The sequence below is a fragment of the Phycodurus eques genome, chromosome 2 (assembly GCF_024500275.1).
Source record: "Phycodurus eques isolate BA_2022a chromosome 2, UOR_Pequ_1.1, whole genome shotgun sequence".
Lineage (NCBI taxonomy): Eukaryota > Metazoa > Chordata > Actinopteri > Syngnathiformes > Syngnathidae > Phycodurus > Phycodurus eques.
The window spans coordinates 37,742,090-37,769,523 of NC_084526.1; the positions used below are offsets into that span (position 1 = coordinate 37,742,090).

The following is a 27,434-nucleotide window of genomic DNA, read 5'->3' on the forward strand; positions in this document are numbered from 1 at the left end:
TCACTGAGCAATAAAGGGTTGGTAGTTATCTGGTAATGCTCGTAAAAAAAAATTAACAATTGTGCAAAAAGATGCAGAGTCCTCTAGCACTTATAGCAGTTCGAATGACTAATATGACAATAATGACAATAGTCCAGTGCAATGACCATTGTGCAAAGGGCGTCGAGACTTCAAGCGAGTAGTGCGATAATCTGGGACAATGTTGATTGTGCAAATGTTGCAGATACTCCTCAATCAGTGTGCAAATGGAGCAGATGCTACTCTGGCATGAGTGGCCAGTATTGGTCAACAACGGATATAGTGCAAATAGTGCAGCGTGGCGAGACTACTACAGTGAGTGCACGAGTAATGTATAATTGGCCCTACAGAAATGTGACAACAAACACGTGTGTTACTCACCAACAGACGCACTAACGGCTGTTTTAAAATTTTGTTTTACATTCAAATTTGAGCTCTGGCAGTAAATGTGAGTAACATTTTGCACGTTGTGATAATAATTTTCACTCATACTGGTTGGAGACAATAGTGTTCCTCTCTCTTCACACAACACATTGGACTATGAAATGAGTGGGAATCAAACTCCGGACCTCCTGTATTCCAAATGCCAAGGTGAAGGGAGCTCTTTTTATTTTTTAATTAAAAAAGAACATTTATTTATTGATCTATTTATTAATCTATTTATTTATGTATTACTTGAATTTATTGTGATTTATTTTTGTAAAGCAGTTACAGCTGCAGTTGCGGGTAGCTGACTGATTAGAGCGTCTGCCACACAGTTCTGAGGACCGGGGTTCAATCCCGGCCCCGCCTGTGTGGAGTTTGCATATTCTCCCCGTGCCTGCCTGGGTTTTTTCCGGGCACTCCGGTTTCCTCCCACATCCCATAAACATGCATGGTGGGTTAAACTGAAGACTCTAAATTGCCCGTCGGTGTGAATGTGAGTGTGAATGGTTGTTTGTTTGTATGTGCCCTGTGATTGGCTGGCAACCTGTTCAGGGTGTACACTCCTGCCCGATGATAGCTGGGATAGACCCTAGTGAGGAGAAGCGGCTCAGAAAATGGATGGATGGATTATATACTTGACATATTATTTGACAGTGAGTTTCAAGGGCTCAGACTCTTTGATTTAGTATAATACTGCATTGAAATGTGTTTTTTAGACCATAGAGTACAGTATTATGATCAGATTGACTGTTTTATTAGGTGGTTCTGTGGACTCTTGTTGACCTATAACTGTTCAAAACCTCCCTCATACTTATGTTCCACAAATGACAGATTTGAAACCAGATAAAATAACTGTGGCCTGTGTTCTGCTGAAGTCAGTAAATCTACTTAACCACAATTAAAAATATTTTTAAAAATGGGCACTTTGCCAAGAAAAACAACTGCTTTCTTGAATGTTCAAAAGATGTTTTCTACTGGTAATGACACAGTTGAATCTGTGCGTACATACAGTATAGACAAATACCAGATTTTAAAAAATTATATTCTAGACATTGTAGCTCAGATAGATGAAATGCATTTTCAAAAATTACAACTTTCCCCCATAGTCATCATAACACTTCCATCTGGCCACCTCTCACCTCACGAATTACATATGTCAGTTCATTATCTATCAGAGTATTAGCATACTGTATATGTCATTTCAGCATTTAACAGAGTCATCTCCTCCAAGTTAATCACCAAACTCACAGATGTGGACATCAGTGCTTCAGTATGAAAAAGGTTATTGGACTCTCTGACCAACATTCCCCAGCATGTTCAGCTAGAACACCTCTGCTCCTCCACCCTCGCCCTAAATACAGAATACCACAAGGCTGTGTCATGAGTCTGTTTGTCTACTCCCTCTTCATCCATGACTGCAGACCTGCTCGTGCCTCTGATACCATTATCATGTTTGCGGATGACACCATAGCAATTGGCCTCATCTAGAACAGTAAAGGAGGTGCACCGCTTGGCTGCATCGTGCGATGACAACAACTAGCTGACCTGCATCAACCTCAACACTGAAAAGAACAAGGCGATCATTGTGTACTTCAGGAGGGATGCTGTCACTCATCTACCAATCCACATGAGTAGGATGGTGGGGGAGACTAGCTTCAAATTCCTGGTGATCCACATCACCAAGGACCTCACCTGGCCAACCAACTGCTCCAACCTGGTGAAGAAGTCTCGCCAACACCTGTTTTTCCTAAGGATGGAAAGAGGAAGAAAAACTACCTGTCTTTAGACATTCTGGTGAACTTCTATTGCTGCGCCATTGAGAGCTTCCTCGCAAACTTTATCACAATTTGGTACGGGAACTTCTCTGACTCAGGCCAGAAAGCATTGCAGAAGGTGGTGAAAACCGCCCAGTGCATCGCTGGAGTCACACTTCCTGCTATTAAAGGAAGTGTTGTCTGCGGAGCGCAATAAACACAAAAAAAGACTTCTTCCACCCAGCACACTCTCTGTTCGTCACTCTGCCCTCCGAGTGGCGCTACAGGAACTGAACAACGAAAAGCATCAGGTTCAGGAGCAGCTTTTTCCCTTCTGCTGTCCATCCATCCATCCATCTATCCATTTTCCATACCACTTATCCTCACTAGGGTCGTGGGCATGCTGGAGCCTATCCCAGCTATCTTTGGGCGAGAGGTGAGGTCACCCTGAACTAGTTGCCAGCCAATCGCAGGGCAGATATAAACAAACAACCATTCGCACTCACATTCACACCTTCAGGCAATTTACAGTTTTCAATTAACCTACCATGCATGTTTTTGGGATGTGGGAGGAAACCGGAGTACCCGGATAAAACCCACGCAGGCACGGGGTGAACATGCAAACTGTTCACAGGGAAGGCCAGATATAAACCTGGGTCCTCAGAACTGTGTTCTAACCAGTTGTCCACCATGCCACCCCCTACTGCTGTCTCCTTGCTTAATTTTTTTTCTTTTTTTCTTTTCAAAATGCTATAATGGTAATAATATAATGCTATATTATTTACTATGCCAGCAATATGTTGGCAAGTAATTAAATGTTAAAAGGCCATAAAACTCAAGCCAATTGCAACTTTTCGTAAAGGGTTAATCATCAGAAATGCACTTGTGTTTTTATCCTGGAATCTCGGGTATGTTGAAACAAAATTGGACAGGTGTACGTGTCATGTGAAATCCTTATTGCATATTTTCTTTTTCAGATCTCTTTGATAACCACTCCATGTGAACTTGGCACACTGCTACTCCATCTGCAGCCCAGTGGGAGGTCCAAAACGACCTTAGAAGGCCTCTGGTGCGAGGTTGGTCTGTGGGAAGCCAGGAGAGATGAAGATATGTTTTGTGTTTGTTGCAGCTCTGCTGTTCCCCACCATCCAAGCATGTGAGTTATGGACTTTTCACTGATCAATTTAAAAATAGAATAGGTGCGCTAGGGGTACTTGAAATACTATACAATCAATACTCAAAGTCATGCCAAATTCAAAATATTCAAAATAACTGTTCTTATGTAACACCAGTAGGCAAGAGGTTAGCCTTCCTCTGCCTTTTGGTGGGGGGACAGTTCCTGACCGTTGTTTTTGCCTATGCACCAAACAGAAGCTAAGAGTAGTCACCCTTTTTGTAGTTCTTGGAGGGGGTACTGGAGAGTACTTCCACTGGGGATTGCCTCTCTCTGCTAGGGGACTTAAATTCTCATGTGGGCAATGAGAGTAAGACCTGGAAGGAACGTATTGTGAGGTTCTGCTGGGAAGGTCTGGCAGTCTCCTCTCAGGAGTTTTAATTCCCATCTCGGACAGAGCTTTGGCCACATCCCCGGGCAGGTAGGGGACATTGATTCAGAGTGCGCCATGTTCCATGCCTCAATTGTTGAAGCCAGGGCTCGAGACTCCGACCAAAATTGTTGCATATGCGACCTTTTTTTTCAGTGTGCCCGAGTAAAAATTTCATGCGGTCGCACTATTGCAAAGGCATGTTTGAATGTTCCCTTAACACAGTCTCACTATATAAGACTTGATGGGTGAAAGTCGCTGTCTTTTTCACTAATCGAGTTGATCTCCTCCACCTGCATGCTCACCTTTCTGAAGAAAGAGCACCTTCTTGTTATTATGAACTGCCAATGATGTTCAGCACCTTCACTGCAGCGAGAGCGACCCTTGCATGGCGGAACTGTCCCCTGCAATTTCAGGCGCGAGAAGCGCTGTGAGCAACTCTGGCCTAACGTGTTACGAGTTTTATAAATTTCAACTATAAATTGGACAAAATGTCTTTGCATCGCATCATGAGTCTCAATCTCCACATTGTAAAAATGTCTTTGATCAAAATAAAACAAAGTAACAATTTACACTGTACTCAGATATTTAACTTTATCTCTACTTAGTTAGATCAGTCTTGTGCCATGTATTCAACACTAGCAGAATTGAAATACCTTCAAAATATCTGTATACATCTAAATATCTATGTCTTTTCTTTTTTAACTTTGAGCCAACACCAAATTTACCAAATTTACAAAACCTATATACCTGTAGGTCCTTAAAAACACTTTGGCAGTCGTGCAGTGCCTGTTGTATTGTTCAGAAAAAAAAATAAACAAAAAACTACAGGCACCATCATTAATGTGCATAGTGGGGCACTGCTGACCCAACTTGTGATGTTGTGAGTCAGTGGAGAGAATTCTTTGAAGACCTCCTCAATATGATTTATTTATTTATGTATGGGTGGCACGGTGGACGACTGGTTAGGACGTCAGCCTCACAGTTCTGAGGACCCGGGTTCAATCCCCGGCCCCGCCTGTGTGGGGTTTTGCATGTTCTCCCCGTGCCTGCGTGGGTTTTCTCCGGTTTCCTCCCACATCCCCAAAACATGCATGAATTGGAGACTCTAAATTGCACGTAGGTGTGAATGTGAGTGCGAATGGTTGTTTCTTTGTATGTGCCCTGCAATTGGCTGGCAACCAGTTCAGGGTGTACCCAGCCTCCTACCCGATGACAGCTGGGATAGGCTCCAGCATGCCCGCGACCCTAGTGAGGAGAAGCGGCTCAGAAAATGGATGGATGGATATTTATGTATGTTTACTTCAGAGGTTGAAGTCACCAAGGTTGTTCTAAAGCATCTCAGTGGCCGGGTTCTGGGGGTGATGAGATCTGCCTCGAGTTCCGAAAGATCCTGGATGTTGAAGGACTGTCTTGGTTGACAAGCCTCTACAACATTGTGTGGACATCGGCGACAGTGCCTCTGGATTGGCAGACTGCGGTGGTGGTCACCCTTTTTAAGAAAGGGGACCGGAGGGTGTTATTCAACTACATGGGGAAATCAGCCATCCTGGTAAGGTCTGTTTAGGGATTCTAGAGAGGAGGCTCCATCGGAAAATCGAATCACAGATTCAATGTGGTTTTGTCCTGCACGTGGAACAGTGGACCAGCTCTTTCACCCGAGCATGGTGGTGGAGGGTGCATTATAGTTCGTCCAACCAGTCTGCATGTGCTTTGTAGAGGCGTTCAACCGTGTACCGCGACGTGCCTTGTAGGGGGTGCTCCAGGAGTATTGGGCACAGGACCCCCTGATACATGCTGTTCATTCGCTGTATGTCAAACTTTGGTCCGCAAAAAGATGGTATCAGAGCGATTTAACAAATATTGGCCACAGCCAGTAAACCATTTGGCATTTCCTGACGAAGAAAGAAACCACTGTGACCATATAGATCGTGATGCTGATGACAGATACATTGTTAGAACAGAAAAGAAAGGGATCACCAGAAGATGCAAAAAAGAATAACAAGGCCAGACTGGAATTTCTAAATACTAAATTCACAGCAAAGATTAACCTGTACTAAAATGATGAAATGCTAAACTTTGGAGAAATGATCCACCAATAATTCCAATCCTACACGCTTATCTGTGAAACTAAGTGCTTGGACTTGCATACCTTCTTCTAGGACGGTCTCGCAAATCTGTGCAACCACATTATCTCAGATTTTTTTTTTGTTTTTTTGTTTTGTTTTTGTTTTTTTACTTTCCCTCTTGAAAATATTTCATTATTTTTTTCAATTGAGTTGCACGGGTTATAGGTCACAAATGGTGAAAAACGTTTTGAAGCTATTTATCTTGATTTCATTGTTTTATATCACAACAGCAATTGAACAACAGTGTGTGGACTTTTTATATCCGCTGTGAAAACTAGTTAATTGCACTCCATTCGTAACCTTAAACTCATATGTCAGAACCATTGCAGACTTAGGACTCCCGATATTTACTGCTTTTCGGTTTCCAACTTTTGGGTCCTGACTCACCTGTTACAGCCTTTGGCATCAATGAAAGTAGAGTTCAACTAATGCAAAATTTCATTCCATTGTCAAGCACCGTGAAACAAAAACCAAATATCACATTTGCACATAATACAAATTTACACATTTTACTTCAATACAAGCATAAGGGTGTCAAGCATAAGGGTGTCCACACGTGCACTTGGCAATAGGACACCCTAGGTCGCAGTTCGATGATCGACTTTGTGGTCGTGTCATCGGACTTGCGGCCACATGTCTTGGATACTCGGGTGAAGAGAGGGGCGGAGCTGTCAACTGATCACCACCTGGTGGTGAGTTGGCTCCGATGGTGGGCGGAGATGCCGGTCCGACGTGGCAGGCCCAAACGTATTGTGAGGGTCTGCTGGAAACGTCTGGCAGAATCCCCTGTCAGAAGGAGTTTCAACTCCCACCTCCGACAGAACTTTGCTCATGTACCGGGGGAGGCTGGGGACATCGAGTCCGAGTGGACCATGTTACACGCCTCCATTGCTGAGGCGGCCGACCGGAGCTGTGGCCGTAAGGTGGTCGGTGCCTGTCGTGGCGGCAATCCCCGAACCCGTTGGTGGACACCAATGGTGAGGGATGCTGTCAAGCTGAGGAAGGAGTCCTATTGGGCCTTTTTGGCCTGTGGGACTCCTGAGGCAGCTGATGGGTACCGGCTGGCCAAGTGGAATGCAGCTCTGGTGGTCGCTGAAGCAAAAACATGGGTATGGGAGGAGTTCGGTGAGGCCATGGAGAAATACTTCCGGACGGCTTCGAAGAAATTCTGGTCCACCATCCGACGTCTCAGGAGAGGAAAGCAGTGCACCACCAACACTGTGTATAGTGGGGATGGGGCGCTGCTGACCTCGACACGCCTTCCCATGAGGAAGCAGAGTGTGGGTTCTCTGAGGCGGGCTCTCCTATCTCTGGGTTTGAGGTCACCGAGGTAGTTAAAAAGCTCCTCGGTGGCAGGGCCCCGGGGGTGGATGAAATTCGCCTGCAGTTCCTAAAGGCTCTGGATGTTGTGGGGCTGTCCTGGTTGACACGCCTCTGCAACATCGCGTGGACATCGGGGACAGTGCCTCTGGATTGACAGACTGGGGTGGTGGTCCCCCTTTTTAAGAAGGGGGACCGGAGGGTGTGTTCCAACTACAGGGGGATCACAGTGCTCAGCCTCCCTGGTAAGGTCTATTCAGGAGTGCTGGAGAGTAGGGTCGGGAAGTCGAATCTCAGATTCAGGAGGAGCAGTGTGGTTTTCGTCCTGGCCGTGGAACAGTGGACCAGCTCTACACCCTCGGCAGGGTCCTCGAGGGTGCATGGGAGTTCGCCCAACCAGTCTACATGTGTTTTGTGGACTTGGAGAAGGCGTTCGACCGTGTCCCTCGGGGAGTCCTGTGGAGGGTGCTTCAGGAGTATGGGGTACCGAACCCCCTGATACAGGCTGTTCGGTCCCTGTACGACCGGAGTCAGAGTTTGGTCCGCATATCCGGCAGAGATCGGATGAGATCCTGCCCCAAGTGGAGGTGTTCAAGTATCTTGGGGTCTTGTTCACGAGTGAGGGAAGAATGGAACGGGAGATCGACAGGCGGATCGGTGCAGCGTCTGCAGTGATGCAGACATTGTATCGGTCCGTTGTGGTAAAGAAGGAGCTAAGCCGAAAGGCGAAGCTCTCAATTTACCGGTCGATCTCCGTTCCTACCCTCACCTATAGTCATGAGCCGTGGGTCGTGACCGAAAGAACGAGATCCCGGATACAAGCGGCCGAAATGAGTTTCCTCCGCAGGGTGTCCAGGCTCTCGCTTAGAGATAGGGTGAGAACCTCGGTCATCCGGGAGGATCTCAGAGTAGAGCCGCTGCTCCTCCGCATTGAGAGGAGCCAGATGAGGTGGCTGGGGCATCTGATTCAGATGCCTCCCGGACGCCTCCCTGGTGAGGTGTTCCGGGCATGTCCCACCGGGAGGAGACCCCGGGGATGACCCAGGACACGCTGGAGAGACTACGTCCTTCGGCTGGCCTGGGAACGCCTCGGGATCCCCCCGGAAGAGCTGGATGAAGTGGCTTGGGAGAGGGAAGTCTGGGAGTCCCTGCTAAAGCTACTGCCCCCGCGACCCGACCCGGATAAGCGGTAGAAAATGGATGGATGGATGGACTTCAATACATAAAGTACATTTTCTTTAAAACCTCACTTTATGACACAGTCAACCATAAACTCCACTGTTGCACATAATATATAAAGCTTATCAAAAACGCATGCCACTAGTATTTCAAATGCCACATACGTCACAACACCTACCAAGGATGCAAACTTTCGTCATTCAGTTGTGATAGTACAGGTACAGAAACTGCATTGTGCTTCTCTGCTCAACCTGACCCGCTCTGTGTGGCAACCCAGGTGAATAAAAGGAAAACCTGGAACATGAATGGTATATAACCACCACCTCAGCTGGCCAAAAACACCACCAGTTGAGAATGACTTGATTTACACTCTTCCTTTGTATCATCAGTGGGACTGAAATGTGACTAAATTTTAATTTTCTCCCCACGGTCACTCATTTTTTCATATTTCAAGCTTAATGTCTCATAAGCAACAAAGCCATAGAAAACATTTGCATCTCCCTCCCTCCTGTTTCTCTGCATGTGTCACAATTGGTTGTTGAAGGAGAGGAAAGCCAGGCAAAAACGTGGAGGACCCAAGTGCAGGGAAGCAGGGGGGCAAGGAAGGAGTCTCAGAAAATGTTAGCTTTTCTGGTAATTTTATTCTGGTTGCCAACGCCTTAATCTCTATTTTGGTGAATGACCTGCGAGGCACGTTACACAAACTCTCAAAACCACAAGTTGCTCCTCTATTTGTGTCTGTCAATAGCGCGAGCTACAGGTCTTTTCCCAATTGGCTACCATTCTTTTTCACTTCACAATCACAGAGTTTGTGACTCGGCTGAACTCGTGTCAATCAACATAAGAATTTGCTATAGGAATTATTGGAACATTTACGATTTTCGACGTCAATCATTTTATGATGAGATTGGCGAGAAGAAATCACTCTTTACATAGCCCACAATCCAGCATAATTGCTCAGGAGAATATGTTAGAAACACTATTGAATCAGACCGCAATTGAGGGGAAATGCTCAAATTTGACCTGATTATCAGTGTGTGTGTACCCTACGTAAAAGATAGATTCACAGATTGCTGGAGTCGTAAGAGCTTGATGGGCGTACACACCAACATCCTCAGAACCAAACAACAAAAATCAAATTGCACCAAGGCGCTTGTCAATATGTGGTAAATCCACTGGGAAATGTAATAGAGATCCCCAACCAGTAAATGCCACTGAGATGATACGCTTACACAGTCGGCCTCAGTGGTATTCTAACAATAATAGACAAATTAAACTGATTAAAATAAAAAAAATAAATCATTTCCCCAATGTGGTGACAAATATGCACAATGCACAAATAAAACACATCCGGAACAATAATTCACCATGATTTCTTTATCTGGTGTTTGTGACAAATATTCAGCTGCAGAATCTGGAAGTTTTTTATTTATTTTTTATTACTATTACTTTTTTTAAATAATCAAATCATGTGACATTATTTAATAAATTCCTTCCTCTTAACTTCCTCTATGTTTGAGTTGCAGTCCTGACATTCTATATTGTACTGCAAGAGGTCAGAAAAGAACCTTGTTGAGAAGCTAATGTACAAATCATGTCAGGGTTGGAAACAGAACCAGCACCGACCGGATGAAAGATACCACTACGGTACCAATTTTCCCAGTTGATTGCTTCTTTTCTTTAATTTTTCCTAAATAAATGCCCCCATCCAACCTGTTCAGGGTGTACCGCGCCTCTTGCCCGATGTTAGCTGGAATAGGCTCCAGCACGCCCGCGACCCTAGTGAGGAGAAGCGGCTAAGAAAAATTGATGGTTGAAATGCCCCCATCTTCATCATAGCATGTGATTAAATCAACGAGGGGAAATTCTTTTTTTAAAACAAAAATGGAGGAATTACTCGGGCAATCTTGATCAGAAGATAAAGTACTAACCTCCAACCAACTTCTTTTTTCTTTGCCAAGTGCATAAGTGCAATACAACTATACAAAGACAATACAAATTCAGATGCCAGAAAATTGTTAAACGTTTACATTGATTATAATATAACTGTGTGAATTGAAATACCACTGCTCTTGAATTTATGCTTATCTTTGTTGTCTTCATCTTTACTTTCGCAGACAGCCAGTCTTGTCATTAGGTTAGTCTCAAATTTATTTAGTTTGTCTCAATTTTAGATACAATAGTTCCTTCATTTGGGATCTGTTGAACTTGTGCTTTAATATTTTTTTTTTTCTATTGCCGTTGTCACTCAGTAACGACACATATGACCTAATTTGTGTTATGATTTAATTGATGACATGTTCTGTAAATTATTGTAAGTGCAACTCTTGTTCCCTCACCACACTCTTACAGTGTGTCCTGACAAAGAGCCAGGGCTGAAGCCATGGATGCCGGGACATAGTAAACATCATCGTGTTGTCATCAGTTATGGCAGGAAGGTCCTCCTCACAACCTCTGCTACTGTGCACTCTATTGAGATTCTAAATGGAGGTAAGACAAGCAAATCAATGTTTTACCCATTGTTTTTTATTCTGTGGAGCACAACTGTGTTCGATTCAACGGAGCACCAAGGTCGTCCTTCAATCAGCTTATTTGTTTTGTGATAGTATTGATTGGATCACTGATGCCTCATCAGTTTAGCTAGTACTAATTATGGATCTTTGTGATTGCTACTTTTTTTATTTTTTGCTGTGCCAATATGTAGATGTTGTTGAGAACTGAAAAAAAGTACCAGTTGGGGGGCCGTCCATTTGCCCTCAATTGAATCCTCCTTGGATAACCATGACCATGCATGACTGACAATCTTCATTGGCCTTGTCCCTGATCCTCTGACTTTTCTCAAATAAAAGGGGATTAGTTGTCTCAGAAAAATTATTGTAGCTCTTGGGATCATTTCAGAGTTTTGTGCCATGTTTAATCGCTTGATTTAAGATTCAAGCACCTTCATAAGAGGTGCCTCAGAGTGAAAGAGCTTTCAAAGACAAAATCATGCGTTGCTGTAATGTAATTGGCAAAATGTGCTGAAGGCAAAGCTTTTCCCAATGATCAAAGGAGCTAATGTGGTGAAAGCAAGGCTGCATGTGTATAAGTGCATGTGTGTGCAATGTGCACAGCCTGTACTGAAGGCCTTAAAGGTAGACAGGAAGTGTCTGAGGGCATTGAAGTAAAAAACAAAACAAAAACAAAACAAAACAAAAAACAGGAGGCTTCAAACTACCTGTCCCTCTCCCTCTTTTCTCTCCTTTACTTGTGTCTCTCACCTGTTTAGGCAAACTGGTGATTGCTGACACCAACCGGCCCATTCTTCTTCGGACAAAACACATTCTTATTGGTGACAAAGGGGAACTACACATTGGAAGTCCAGACTGTCCTTACAAGGGCAATCTTACCATTTCTCTGTTTGGAAGGTAGACGTGTTAAAAAATATATATTTTTATCCAATGTTTTAATGTCTTGTTTTAAATAATTACCAAGTCACAAGTGGGCCGTTCAACAATTATTTACTAGCCAAACATACTGTATTTATAGCCAATACAAAAATTGTTTGGTAAATGAGTGACATCTTTTACAGGCCACTTTCACCCATCAATTCCATTTTAAGGCTTTCCCAAGTCTTCAGAGTAAATATTTGCAGTGAAACATAGTTGAAAGGCAGAACCAGGCGGACCCATTTCTCAATATTTTGTATGAGTATCTTTATTTCCACTACAAAATAGCTATGGTGACATTCATTGTTTTACGCATGACACCTGCATTTTTGCTGCGATGCATCCTGCTGTGCAGCAGGATTAACGTATGCTTCCCAAGAGCTGTACTTTGTCAAGTAACAAAAAATAGGTCACAAAATCGACAATTAATAATGTGGACACTCAGTGCCATGAAAGTTGAGCTAGCTGGTATGTATGTTCTAGCCATTTAAAGTAAATTTCATACTATCCTTTGCACTCGACAACAGGACAAAAAACTGTATTCTTCAATGTACCTTTTCTGTTTTTGTAAATGACTCTTACACACTACGTTTCTCAGGTCAGATGACACTGATCAGGAGCACAGCTACTTTGGCCGCAAATACATTGGTGTAGGGACAGGGGGTACTTTGGAGATCCATGGAGCAAAGAAGCTGTCATGGACTTTCCTGAATAAAACCCTATACCCTGGAGAAAGCAGCCAAAATCACTATATGTTGGAGAGAAGCTGGGGGAACCGAGGCATTATTGTACATGTAATTGACCCCAAGACTGGAGAGGTACTGGGTGATGACAGGTGAGAGGGCACTCAAAGTTGATATTGCTTGAGTGCTTCCTAATTAAATATTACCGGGTAGATGGTTGGCATTGAAAACCGCATCCAGTATAAATATGTGTGTGCTGGAGCTTCAGAACTGTGAGGTAGAGGTGCTAACCAGTTGTCCAACGTGCCGCACACGCACGCATGCATGCGCACACACACACGCACACACACACACACACTCACACACACACATATATATGTTACTGTCCCAAATACCCCAAAAGTTTCTCTGATTATTATTTCATTATTAATTAAAACGTATATGATACTTTTGTTGTTAATTGCTATAATTATGAATTACAAGAGTTTGTCCAGAACTCTGGATAATGTAAGAATTGTCAGCGCCCGGATTTTTATCTGAGTCCGCCTAATGAGCACCCCTGCTCTATACTCTTATTTAGTAACCTTCATGTCATTCTCATAGGTTTGACACATACCGCAGCAAGGATGAGAGTAACCGCCTTGTAAAGTATTTGGATGGTGTGGAGGCGGGACTCATTGTAGCCATGGTTGTCAATGATGAGGGCTCCAACAACTTGGAGGACTCTGCCAAAAAGAGAATCTTCAGGCTTGGCAGTCAGCACATCAGCAGTTTGGGATTCAGGTGAGTGCACAAGAAAACAAATAATTTAAAGACATTATATCTATAGTCAATATATAATTTTGTTCCTTCATGTTCCTTAAAGCACTCAGTCATTCAATATTCACGATAATCACTAATGCTGCTGCAATGCATGGTAACTAATCAGGTTGTCAGTGTTTTGGTGTTGACTCTTATGGGGGTTTCTGAAGGAGCTGGGCTTCAAAACAGAAATCTTCATGATAGCCATGTTGGGCAGCACCCCCATCAAGTAGTTAGCACTAATGAGGTCGTTCAAGTTGTCCAAATTTAGATTGGTTCAGTTAAAAAAAAAAAAAAAAAAAACACCATGAAGCATCTTGCATGGTTTTGCCTTGAGCACCATTTTTCATCAATTGCCTAATTAGAAAATGTTACTACCTCTGCTGAGTCAGCGCTGAAAGTTGTCTCGCTCTACTTGTGTAATCCTTGCAATATGTAGGCACTTTTATTTTGGCCCCTAATGGCTTTCAAAACATGATATGAAGCTACAAATCTTGGCTGTGTTTGCACACAAGTGAAAAGTAACAAACAAAACACTTGATTCTCCACAACAAAGGCATTAATAGAATATTCACATAAGAAGTTGCAGTCTGTCAAGCACAAGTCGATGCCCCAAGTGATGGCATCTATCCCTCCATCCATCCATCCATTTTCTAAATGACATTTAGAAGCCTAAAGAAAGTAAGAAAAGAGAAAATAACAAAAAAAACAATAAAGACATAATAACAGTGTTGAAGTGAGGGAAATTTGAATCAGACATGTTGTGGACTGATAGTAACATGCGTTACTCCTGGGTATCATAATAAAGGGGACTAAAGTCACTTTTGTTTATTTTTTTGTAAGAATATGCTGTATGCGCCCCCACTGGTGTAAATACAAATAAGAATTAAACAGATTGCTAGATAATAATAACTTCAATTTATATAGAGCCTTTCACGGAACCCAAGGCTGCGTTACACAGTGGACAAACAACTTATACATTTTCATCCATCTCAGGGGGCCGCCATATTTGACTATCGCCCTGTGCTGTTGACCAAAATTAATGTAATAACTGCACTCGTATTTGCTTTGTGAAGGTCACATGATCAAACCTGGAAAACAGGCAACGGACTCACGGTGTATGCTGCTGCGAGAACGAGCATAACTATGGGTTGATGACATAATGGTCGAAACAAAGTTGTAGCAAGTTTGGATTCAAACCATCACGTTACATCAACCCGTAGTTATGCTCATTCTCGCAGCATACACGCTGAGTCCGGAACCTGTTTTCAATCTTTAGTTAAGTGACGTTCGCAAAGCAAACGCGTGACACATCATGACATTCATTTAAGTCGACAGCAGAGGGCAATATTACCAAACATGGCAGCCCCCTGAGATTGATTAATTTATCTGTTTAATTTTCATTCCACGATCACAATATCAGTCAGAACACTGATTTTAGACTAGTGGTGACACATACAAAATTCTTGCAAGAAAACAAAAACAAAAACGTTTTCCCCTTTGAATATAACACACAACACAACAAACAACATTGTATTGCACAAGGAGATGATAGCGCACTGTGATGTTACAGGAAAGAAAGACAACAAAATGCCAAAATGCCAGTTTAGATTTTGAACGTCTGAAATTTACTTGCAATTACGTTTTTGGTCTGGACTCGTAGAGTGTGGAGATGATCTCCGTGTCCTTTGTCAATAGTGATGAAGCACTGGTGTTTTTGTTTATTCATAAACTAGTTTGCAAACATTACCACAGTGTTTGAGAAAGTAGGTTTTAGCACAGTTAAGCTTATCTACTTATACATACACACTACGACTCTGTAACTGTGTTACAAGAAGATTTGTGTGAATATAACAAAGCCATTCTAAACTGTTGAGCCAGGTTCTGTTCTGTTAATGCTGCTAAGTATTCCACAAGAACATGAACGTGCTTTATAAACAACAGGAAAAGAGAGCAAGGGTTTGAATTTTCTTTCCTAATTTGCTCTCCACCCCACTGCTGCGGAGTAATTAAATTGGAGTGATGGTAAGACGACAGAGGGATTCCTGCCTAATGACTTTTGTTTCCTTCCTTCCCTCCCCACACTGCTGCCAAACAGGCTAACACAGGTGCCATCGTGAAATAGGCTGTGCAATTTGTGGCACACCCAGAGACATTTTAATAAGCCTGCATTTATTAGACATCGCACCATTTATTTGCATGTTTACTGCAGCTGCCACTACATGTTGGTTGTAATTTTCAGCAATCTAATAAAGACAATTGTCTGTGTGCGCATTTGTTTGCAAACACGTGGATAAAATGTCCATAGGTACAATATTTTGTATATGAAATCTGAAATCTCAGAGTCTGAGAGTGTAGCCCAAATAATCTTAGCAAGAAGCAAGGAAATTGATATTTTTGACATTGATATTTTCAGATACTCCAGTAAAACCATTGATGATGTTTATTATTGCTGAATATTAACTGCTCTGTCACCAAGCAAGAACACCACTTGTCAAAGTTGCTCATCGAACCAGTTTTGTTTCTTGAAATGTTAGAATGACTAGCGACATAGTTAATAAAAATTTATTGTACTTCACATATACAATGTGTATGTGGGTGTCTATTTGATTTTGGGACTTTTGTATTTAATTTTTCTCAAAAATAAAATGTCACAAAAGCTATATATACCTCCCTTACCTTAATTCTCATCTTTCTGTGAGTCAGAATCTGTTCATGTCCATATATATTGATTTAAGATTTTTTTTTTTGCCAGATACCCTAGAGAAATGTCATTACCACCACAATGGCATATTGATTAAAAATGTATTAATCTTGTGATAGTAATGACATGTGATGCTAATGACATTTCAAAGTTTTTAGCTAACTGTGCTATGCTGGTAGAGTTAGCTTATTTTTTTTCTTTTAGCTAGCTAGTCCATTATTATATGATTATCAAGTTTTTACAGGAAAATCTTTAAACATATTAACACTACAAGTTGTTTGGTAATGACATGCAATTAAAATATTATGTGACTTAAGGGTACAAATGAGGAAAAAAACTTACTCTTCCAGTTATCAAAATGTCTGACTTCTGTCTGCCCTCGCATGTGCTTGAGTGACAAGACAAAATGACACAGGGCATTAAAGGATTGGATTTTGAATACACTTCATTGATCTGAAAACGGTCAATGTGGCGGTAATGACAGCAACTTTAAGGGACAAACATATTTTTGTCAAAATAAAAGACAGAATTTGAAATATCTTTTATATATGATGGGAAATCATATTTTAAGGAATTTATGGTAAAAGTTGCACCATTTTACCATTTTTTAGTAGAAAGATAGAGCTTCATATATCCAAACCCTGTGCTAGGGACAGGGTGAAAACTGTAAAATAGCCAGCCAAGAGACGTAGTAATTGGAATTGTTTAAATTATAAACGAAGGAAAGAGTTTTGTAGGATGTAGTGAGATTTCATAAACTCTGTTACCAAGAGAAAAGCCTTCAAAATAAGTTTGGCTCAGAAAATGTGACAATCAAAGAATCTCATGCAAAAGGTTTTTTTCCATATGTTTTTTTATTATTAATTATTGAGCGCCTGCACTTTACAAGGAAATGTACCTCCAATTTCCATTGACACATACTATGTACTATACTATAAAACACGAAACCGCGCGTACCCAGTTTCTTCTCCTTTCTTAGCTACAGTACATATTTGTTTATTCTGTCTGTCTTTTACTGTTTTCTTGTATAAATTTCTGACAGTTCATTTTTGCTCTCCTTTTCATCCACAGACATCCGTGGTCTTTTATAGTTGTGAAAGGAGATCCGTCTTCTGCTGTAGAAGATCATGCGCTTTATCAAGGTAGGAATCTTTTAATCGATGCTGTCCAGCCAGTCTTGCACAGGACAAAATATTATAATTATGTTATCATGTCAGACTTGATCAAAATGGTACAAGATGTTTATTGTCTTCACAAGACTAACACATTTTGCATATTTTGTTAAAAGGGACCAAAGCCTCCTCAGAAGCCCGAAGCTCTTATGTTTTTCAGTTGAACTATGCAGAGCATTTCACCATAACAGCCAGCAGCCAGTGGGTGCAAGGTACTTCTTCACACCTTTACACTAAACCAATCCTATACAGACCTGCATGCACAGTTCAGCTAAAATGTAGCAATAATAAAATTGCCGAAGTAAGAAAAAAACAAAACATGGTTACTAATAACAGAAGATACTGTATAATGTAGCTACAAAATTTAACGAGCTGTGTCACATACAGCCAGCCATGACTTCTTAAACTGAAGAATTCTGAGCCACTCTGGGTGAAATGCAGTAGTTGTTTATTGTTTGCTGATGCAGTCGTAAGAGAAAATAAATTGGGACCAGCTTTGTGTTAAGTGCTAAGTCTCACCTGTTGCTTCTGAACTAGCAGACTCTACGCATGTTGGTGTGTCCTCAGGACGAGGCTTTTGCGTGATTCGCTTGAAATAATTTTCAGTATTCATCTGCGTGAATGACACGTCATTCGCGTCAACTAATGAGCAGAGCCGCTCCATGCAACACGAACATAGCGCGAGTTACTACTGTTTATGCACGTTTAGCAACTAGCTACGTTAACAGAGAGCCAGCTTAATGAAACATAAATTTGAACTGTTCGAAATTCTGGACTTGTTTGGTGACATATTGGTGGAGGTAATACGTACCGCCACCTACTGACCTGCATGTAATGACAGGCTACATTCACACAAAATCAGTTAGTGGCGGCCAAAATTCACTTGTGGCAGCCCGCCACAAATAACAGTATATGATATGTAGATTCAGTAGTCCATCTCTTAGTTTTTCCGTCTATCCCATCCTTTCTATAGTTAAATCGCTTTAATTTTAGTTTAAAACAAAGGGAGCTTATATTTGATATTAGACACAGGACCTCAACAACTAGATGTTAACACACATGCAGGCAAAAGTAGCACTCATTTAATCATCTCACTTGGATTCTTTTAACATTTTCCTGGGCTGTAATTAATCAGCGATTGTGGTATCATCACAACATCATGTTCTAATCAATAGTCTGCCTCAGCGCAGTGCCAGTGTTATTGACTCTGCTTTTAGCGACGCTTCATATCAGATTCCAATTAGATGCTTCTCATCTTTCATCTAATTGCAGCTTTATAAAACTAATTCCCCCGGCATACAAACTTCAACATGTGTACATCAAAGTAGCGGCCGCATCACATACAGTATGTTTAAAGATTCATGGGTAGTCTGACTCTGTGTCAGTCTTAAAATGTGTGTAATCTCATCGCAGCGAGTCTGAGGATGGCATAGGTAGAAAGAATGCTTCAGCGGCCTCTTTCACACCAGCCATCAAAGAAGATGACATTTTCCTGGCTTTTTCCTGGCTTGCTGTCCTGTGTGTAAATTACCATTTCGGGATGGCCGGTTGAAGCCGACCCCGGGATTTGCTTGCCTTCTGCCGCGACCAGAGCATGAAGTTGAACACCCAAGACTCATTGTCCAAGCCAGTAGTTGTTCAAATCAATTGTTGCTGTCGCGCTGACATTGCCCCACATATAATTATGTTAAATAGGGCAACCCACATCAGCTATGTGAAGGCGCACTTCAGACATTGCAATGTCCCGCTTCTGTGAGTTCCATTTGAAAGAGACAGACAAATAAATTCAGCTCTACTTTACTCTGGTGGACGAATTTTCCAGGAATGCAGTCTTTAAGATGGTATTTTCAAAAATGGATGCCAGGTCAAGAAGTTGACATAAATTTGACATTCAACCTCACTTTGTCCCACAGAGGCTGAGTGGACAGAATGGTTTGACAGGGATGATGAGAGGGGATCTGGTGACTGGGAGAAGTTAACAGATCTGCATCAGGCCTATCCGGACCGTCTGTGTAACACTCCACTGGACATTCAGGTAAATCGCATACATGCATACAATATGCACAGTTAATATTTATTCATTATAGAACATGCCTTGTTGCAATTTGTAACGTCGACCCCAAAGCAGTAACAGAGCGTATGGATAAATCAACAGTCTTTATTAAATGAAAAATAAAGTAACACATAACACAAGAACAAAAACTGGGTAACAAAATGCTACCCAACGGGTAGGAAAAGACTAATGGAAAACAATAGTGTACGGCAAAAGAAAACAAAAGCACCACAACAAAAAGCGAAGACTAGCCATGAGGCTTACGGTGATGTGAAGAGGGAGCTTGGAGGCTCACCATAAAGATGCCAAAACTCACAGGAACCCGGGGGAAAAAACCAAACCAAATCCTACAGGAAGAAGTACAAAGTAAAAATGGAGGAAGACAGGATACAAACTGATACAAACAAAGGAACTAGACTAGAGGAATGATCTGGCGACTTCCGGGTGTGCACGAAGTGCTTAAGACTGGGAGCTGACTGGGAGCTGATTGCCATATTCTCCCAGGTGTGTGCCTCCTTGCTCACTCCACCCAGCTCACCATGCCCCCTAAGGAAAACAAGAAGAAACACAGGTCAGAGCCAGTGGCAGAAATAGGCTTCCATATCCAAGGGAACGTCAGTTGGAATATTTGAGGTTCCAGTTTTGTGTTCTCAGTTGAAGGTAAAGTTGGTCCCTCTTGTCAGACAGTTTTCAGCACTATACCAATTCGCCATTACAGTCCTAGTGGGACATGACACAGTTGCAACAAGTAAACATGGGTTCAGCCTGGCACCATTTAACAACAGCTGTGTGCCCTCCTCAAAGATAAGCAGTTGTGCCAAGTCTTTCCACTTTGTATCCAACGCCTATGGCATTACCATGAAGAAGAAGATAACTATAAAAACAAGCTGGTCTCGGTTATATTCCTGCATTACAAATACAACATACAGTATGAACTGTAAATTGGTCAAGCTCTTTCAGAGCTTTGCAAAGTGCCCGTCTCACAGAAGCTCTTATATAATACTGTACAAAAGTATTAAATCAACACTTGCTTTGTTTTTCTAACGACCCATTTTCACAGCAGTCAATGTGACACAGTACATAATCCGACACATAGGTGAACACAAATGAATAGAAAACCAATGTCCACAAAATCTTGTAGAGGAATGGTTTGTGAAGGAACAACCAATAATATTTCAGTCCATTTTGGTAATGATCTGGATAAAGGCCTTTTCGAACTTGCTCAGTGTGTAAGATCCGTGTGGGAGTGCGCAAGGACAACGGCACCCCGCTGCAACCAATGCCGACCATGCCCAAATTTACAAGTGCTAACGTAGCAGCATACAAGGAAGTTGGGAGGCTTTCCCCACTGAGTAGACCACAACTCTGCAATATGTATTTGTCATTGTTGCAAAAGAAAGCCCTGGTTTTGCTTATTTTAAGGAGGAGCAGGTGACGCAGCAGCAAAAAAATAAATAAAAATAAAATAAAAAAAGGGACTGGGTGTATCCTATACTAATTTCACAGCAGGCTCAGCAAGCTTGTTCGTGAGCTACAGTTCCATGAAGAGCGCTTTAAAGTGTATTTCTGGCTGAAAAGGGAGCAGTTTTTTTTAGCCTCCTGCAGAAATTGAACATAAAAACATAACAGTCATACATAATAACAAAAGTACATTGAAAAGAAAGAAACATCAATACAGTAGATGTTGTCGTTCAGCTCAGGTAACATGTTCAAAGAGTAGGAAGAAGTCATATCATGTGAATACTCAATAGATTATTCGTATACCATGATATATACCAAAAGAAGAGAAAACAAAACAAAAAGCATGCCCCATTATCATTTAACCCTTGTACTCGAACATATGATTATACATATATTTTCATCACACTCAAGCTAACACATCCAGAAGTTTCAACATTTCTGCAGTATCTCATGTGTATACCTGAGTAATATATATTTTTTAAGACGACATTTTTTAACCTCTTTTTGGACACAGCGAGCCACTCACAGCTTTTCAATTCTGTTTCATAATTGTTCTATAGATTAACCGTGATACACCTTTGCCTTATGTTTCTTCTTGTCTTGGATTTTTTAAAGATACTGAACAACTCTCTGAAGATAATGAACAACTCTCTGAATTTTACATTATTTGTGCTGTTTTGAGTTCATCTAGGTCATAGAATTTGAGAATGTTTAATTTGATAAATAGTGGTTTGGTTGATTCCATATAATTTGATCAATTGAAAATTTGTATAGCTGTTTTTTGTATCTTGAAAACAGACTATTTTTTTTGCAGGCGTTACCCCATATCTCCACACAATAGTGCAGGTATGACAGTAACAATTAGTAAAATAATGTGTAGAATGATTTCTAATTCAGGACATCCTTGGTTTTGTAGAGGATATCTATAGCTTTTGACTTTTTTTTTTATCTTTGTGACTTCCAACATAGTTCGCATCAATTACTACTGCAAGAAATGTATTTTCATTCACTCGTTCTATTGCGATTGAGTTGACAATGAATTTGACTGGGTGTTTGATTTGTCTAACGCCAAAAACTATCAACTTTCTTTAAATTCAGTGATAATATGTTAGTCAAACCAGTTTTTTTAATATATAAAATTCATTTTCCACAGTCGACGTGGAGCAGTATAGAGTTGTGTCATCAGCAAATAGGGATAGATAGTTTTCATGAGATATCATTTTTCTGTTGTCCCAAAACACGGTATAGGGGGAAACTTCATTTATTATGACTTCCTCCATGTCCCACCTTCAAAATAAAAGCCAAACAAATAATAGTGATGTCAATGCTTCAGTTATAACGCAACCAGTAATGCAACCAGCAAGGTTAATTTGAATCTTGAGATGCATTAAAAATGCATTTTATTTGACATCTTATAAAAAAGAGTCACTGATGGTGTAGTTGTACACTCCCCTGACTTTGGTGCAGGCAGCGTGGGTTCAGTTCCCACTCAGTGACGGTGTGAATGTGAGTGTGAATGGTAAATGGACTGCGCTTATATGGCGCTTTATCTACACCATCACAGTGCCAAAAGCGCTTTACAAAGCCTCACATTCAGACACACATTCATAAACCAATGGGTGACTGCTGCCATGCTAGGTGCTGCCAGGCCCACTGGGAGCAAATTAGGGTTCAGTGTCTTGCCCAAGGACACTTCGACATGCGGACAGTCGTAGCAGGGATTTGAACCTGCTCTACCTACTGAGCCACAGCCACCCCAAAATAGTCCCATTGGTATTGCAAGATCAGTCCAGATCTGTGTGACTGACCACCAAGGAGTCCACTAAAAGAGGTTTGATAAAGATGTGATATTGTATTTCAAAATAAGTCTCTGAAAACTGCATATTTTGTTGTCATTACCCCTGATTGAAAAAATCTATGCGGTATCACAACACCAGTCCAGTTCTGGGGGAAACTAGACCCCCCCAGGTCTTCAACAAAAGAGGTCCTATCCAAATCTGATGTGGCATTTCAAAATAAAAGTATCCTGAAATATGCATATTTCACTGTCACTACCACTGAATTAAAACATTCATTTAAAAAGATGTGTGAAATATTGCAACACCAGTGCAGTTCCGGGGGACACTACACCACCCCAGGTCTCCAACAAAAGAGGTCCCATCCAAATCTGATGTGGCATTTCAAAATAAAGTTCCCTCAACTCTGCATATTTCACTGTCAATTGACTGCCTGTTGTCTTACTAGAGCGGCTCCAAATACCGGAGACAAATTCCTTGTGTGTTTTTTTGGACATACTTGGCAATGATTCTGATTCTGAATCTAAGAACACTTTTGAGACATAAAGACACTGACGATATTAGTCACTGAGCAATAAAGGGTTGCTAGTTATCTGGTAATGCCGGGACAATTATTATTATTTTTTTTTGACAATTGTGTGTCTTCCTTATAACTATTTAAAATATACTGTTTTCCTTCCAGTTACTGATGGTGTAGTGGTTAATTCGCCTGACTTCAATGCAGCCAGCGTGGGTTTGGCTCCCACTCAATGATGGTCTCTACGGTCTATGTGCCCTGCGACTGACCAGCTCACACTAGGGGGCACTATGTAAAAATATTACGTCAAGAAGAACATAGTGTCATGTCGAATAGATGCGACCTGTGTGCTGATCGATTGGTAAACAAAGTAAATAAAAAAAGAAATGCAGTACAAGACTGTTTCTTGAAAACACTACACTAACTAAACAAGACTTAAAGCCCAGACAGTGCACGGTCGGCCCACCCTGTTAACTATTTGCGTGATCACTCACAAAGCTAGCTGCTACTGCTAACGAAAACAAGCATACGTGACGTCAGCCAGGAGATTCCCACAATGCAATGTGGATTTTTTTTTTTGTTGTTGTTGCAATAATTAACTTCCTTATTGTTATGTTAATATTTTTTTTCAATGAAACCATTACTTTAGGTAGTGTGGGAAAGAATGACTTTTTGCTCAATTCCTCTAACAGACTGTGCCATTCAAGTCAATGGGTCCAAGTTGAGTTGCAAGTCTTTTGACATTTTGTCGAGTCTAAAGTCATCAAAGTCATTTGACTCAATTCCACACTTCTGACAAGAGAAATGCAGATTTTGTTCACATTACCTGTTTTTTAATGCTGGCAACATTTTTATGACATGTATTATTCCCTTCATTCTAAATCTATATTTCACCAACAGAAAACAGTCTCTGCTTTTGTTTAATGGTGTTCTTTTAAGAACCGTGGGAGTTATAAGACTGTCGCCACAAAGTACACAGGATAGTTTATTCAAAAATTAAGTTGAGTTAAATTGAGTTTGAAATACAACATTAAAACAATCCAGTGCAATAAATTCAGTCGATCATAATCTCAGTTGTTGTTCATTTAACTTTTTATAAGGTGTGAATGCTTTTTTTAGTGTTATGATTTTAGGGTGGGGTGGGGGCGGGGGGGGGGGGGTTGTGAAAAATAATTTTATTACCACTCATGTGACTGGAGCAAGATTGTATGACTTGACTTGCAACTTGCAAAAACCAAGTAATGACTTGTCTCGACTTGCTTGATTTTTTATTTTTTTTTCCACACATTGACTTGGGACTTGAAGGTTATGACTTGAGACTTGTACATATGTGACTTACTCCCACCTCTGCTGACACTATTAAAAGGGACTCAATGCCAAATTATTTGAGTTGTTTCGATTAAAGTTTTCCCTGTAGATTAGCTGGTCTGATTCAAATTTCACAGAAAGACTGAAAGAGTTAATTAGATATCAACAACCACAAAATGGAACCTTTTTCAAGGAGGATATTTCGACAGTTGTGTGATGTATTTTTTGTGGGAGGCGGGGGAATAATTATAATTCTGTAATACTCCTTTATATTTGGGTGTTCTTTCTTTCAAGGCTGCAACCCATGATGGGATACCTTCTAATCAAACAGGGGATGTAATCCACAAAAATGACAAAGATTATGGGTTTGTCTGCCGCAACAAAGACCAAGCTCATGGCCTCTGTCGCAACTACAGAGTTCGCTTCCTGTGTGGAAAACTGGGTAATTGTATTCTTATCAGAATGCTTCTATTTGTTTGTTTATGTTTGTTTGTTTGTTTAAATAAAGTGTATGTGTACAGAAAGCTCTTAAGATGACATAACCGCTTTGCTTGGGGAAAAAAACAAAAACGATGTAGCCTCAAATATACAGTACCTAAGGCAAAAAAATCATCTACATCTGAGTTTTAAGATACAGTAATTGGTCATCACATAGTGAATGAAACACAGTATGTGTTGGCAGGCTGCTACTTCTCAAATCCATGCTGCCACATCTTATGGTAACCACACAGCTCAGAGTTCATTGACAATGTTCTAACCACATTTTGATACCACAGTAGTTTATCTTTATAGCATAATTAATGTTCATAGTTTAAAAATCCCCCCTGAGGGCTGCTGTAGGGCTCATACGAATTTACTTGTAGTGGTACATTTTTTTAGATTAGGGTACAGAATGTGATCAAACTTAGTGAACGGACAGTCGCATTACAGTTTATGTCACAGTTTCCTTTGGGTGGAACCATTTGTTTAAATACCATGCAGTTTATGTATACTGTATATCACATATCATAACCACAGTACATGAGAACACATACTGTACAGCCTGCTCAAGGTTTCTGAAGATGTTTGAGTTTATTTTTTTAAGTCTTACAAGAAGGAAAAGTATTTATAGTTTTATGTGTAATAACATTATGAGTTTTCTACTCTATAACTTTGCCGGCATGACAATATTTTAACATTTTCATAAGAGTCAGAAATGTTTGACTCTCGGTCTCCAATCCTGCAGTCCGACCTCACGCTTCAATTTCCATCAACATGCTGTCCAACAGCACAATTCTGGAGCTTGCAGACCAGCCATTGGGTTGGCAACCTGGGGACCAAGTGGTTGTGGCCAGCACTGACTACTCCATGCATCAGACTGAAGTGTTTGACCTAATTGCTTGCCCTACTTGCACACCAAACCAAGTCAAAGTTAAAGGTGAGAAATTTAAACAATCTTTTTTTCAAGAATATGTTCTTAGTATGTGGAAAAGAAACTGTATTCTGATTGGTATTGCATTTGTGAAATAAAAATTAAACAGAGTAATTCATCAGTTTTCCTCCATCTCAGGGGGCACCATGTTTGGCAATATTCCACTCTGCTGTCGACTGAAATTAACGTCACAATGTCTCTCACACTTGCACTGGTAACGTTACGGGCCAAAAATAAAATATAAAAAATAGGTAGCAGACCTCTCGTGTACGCTGTGATAATGAGCGTTGATGACATGGTGGTGTGAACAAAAGCTTGCAAAAATGTTCAAACCATCACGTCAACCCATAGTTATGCTAGTTAGCTGTAGTGACGTTAATTTCGGTCAAAGGCAGAGGGCGATACTGCCAAACATGGCTGTCCCCTAAGAAGGATGAAAATTGCTGAATTCATTTATTTAATTCTTATTCCATGAATGCAATATTAAATCAGAATATTATCTGTGTTTATACTAGTGGGACACATACAATGTATTCTTGCAAAAAAAAAAAAAAAAAAAAAAGAGTTAATTGCTCTTTTTGAGACTTACAGTTAAAATGAAAAAAGTAAATTATGATTCTTAATTTATGAAGTGTTGCATGTTTTATCTGATCAAGCTTTATTTGTAAACGATGTTATGGGCATACACCAAGGGAGAGAGGGATGTTAGGGTGAGGCAGATGGCTCAAGAGCACCTCTGCAGTCAACTGACACCTTTGCAGCAGTTGGTCCAACATTTTCCATATTTTGATCCATTAAGAAGAGACCCTCTGATTCATCAGCCTAATGCCAACAGAAAGTGCGACTGACTGCCACCCCCAAAGTAATGCTTTTGCTCTGACCGTGATCTTGACCAGCTATTTAGTAAGATATTTGATATCATCCATCCATTAATTTTCAATTCCTCATTTGGTTTGCGGTAGCCTATCCCAGCTGATTTGGGTCGAGAGACGGAGTACAGCTGGGACTGACTGGTCACGAGCCAATGACAGATTTTCAAAACTGTACATTAAAACAATTTTCACAAATTTGACAGTATTTATTGTCATAGTTTATATTTATAACATTAGACATTGGAGACTGCCTACTAACTATAAACTAATCCCCTTTTGTGATAAAGACTATTGGTATGTTCAATATTTTTTTTGAGGGGGGGGGGTCACAGAGCCTATGTTTCTTCTTTTCATAGAAGCTCTCCATTGAAGTTTGTTTTTGGTCTTTAAACTAATAAAAAAAATGATTCATGGATGTGCTACATTTGAACTCTTGTTTTAGGCCAAGAAGCAAATGATGCTTTGTTCCGCACTAGGCCTCACCTTTTTGCTGGGAGACCCCTGACGAAAGAATGTTACCCTCAAAAAACAATTGCTGTTGGTGGTACTGATTTTGGACCATCATATGCTACCTTCAAAATAATCTTTTCCAAGGACGTCTATAAATATTTCAAGAAGCTGATGCAATGGCACATTCTACACATTTTACCAAGGCATGTCTGTGGATGTTGAATGAGTTTGCAAGGTTGTGTGTATTTAGTTCAATGCAGGCCAGATTTGAACAACCTGGAGTACTGTGTTGGAGTCAGAGAAAGGTGTTTGGACTGTCTCAGGTCCAAGGGAAAGTCGCAGCATGTATCCTGTAGGCATGTGTTTCATAACGGACCTATTCATGCTGACTTAAACATGAAATATATA

At 40.9% G+C, this 27,434-nt stretch overlaps 1 protein-coding gene across 1 annotated transcript in view; it reads left to right on the plus strand.

The window, feature by feature from the left end:
• Positions 1 to 27,434, plus strand: part of cemip (cell migration inducing hyaluronidase 1) — a 127,859-nt gene that overhangs the window by 58,346 nt on the left and 42,079 nt on the right. Inside the window, exons 2-11 of the mRNA XM_061670568.1 lie at positions 3,176 to 3,354; positions 10,723 to 10,860; positions 11,639 to 11,777; positions 12,397 to 12,633; positions 13,085 to 13,264; positions 17,058 to 17,128; positions 17,275 to 17,370; positions 19,072 to 19,193; positions 24,588 to 24,735; positions 25,519 to 25,710. Coding sequence (XP_061526552.1) covers positions 3,300 to 3,354; positions 10,723 to 10,860; positions 11,639 to 11,777; positions 12,397 to 12,633; positions 13,085 to 13,264; positions 17,058 to 17,128; positions 17,275 to 17,370; positions 19,072 to 19,193; positions 24,588 to 24,735; positions 25,519 to 25,710 — 1,378 coding nt within the window. The 5' untranslated portion in view covers positions 3,176 to 3,299. The remainder of the gene's footprint in view (positions 1 to 3,175; positions 3,355 to 10,722; positions 10,861 to 11,638; positions 11,778 to 12,396; positions 12,634 to 13,084; positions 13,265 to 17,057; positions 17,129 to 17,274; positions 17,371 to 19,071; positions 19,194 to 24,587; positions 24,736 to 25,518; positions 25,711 to 27,434) is intronic.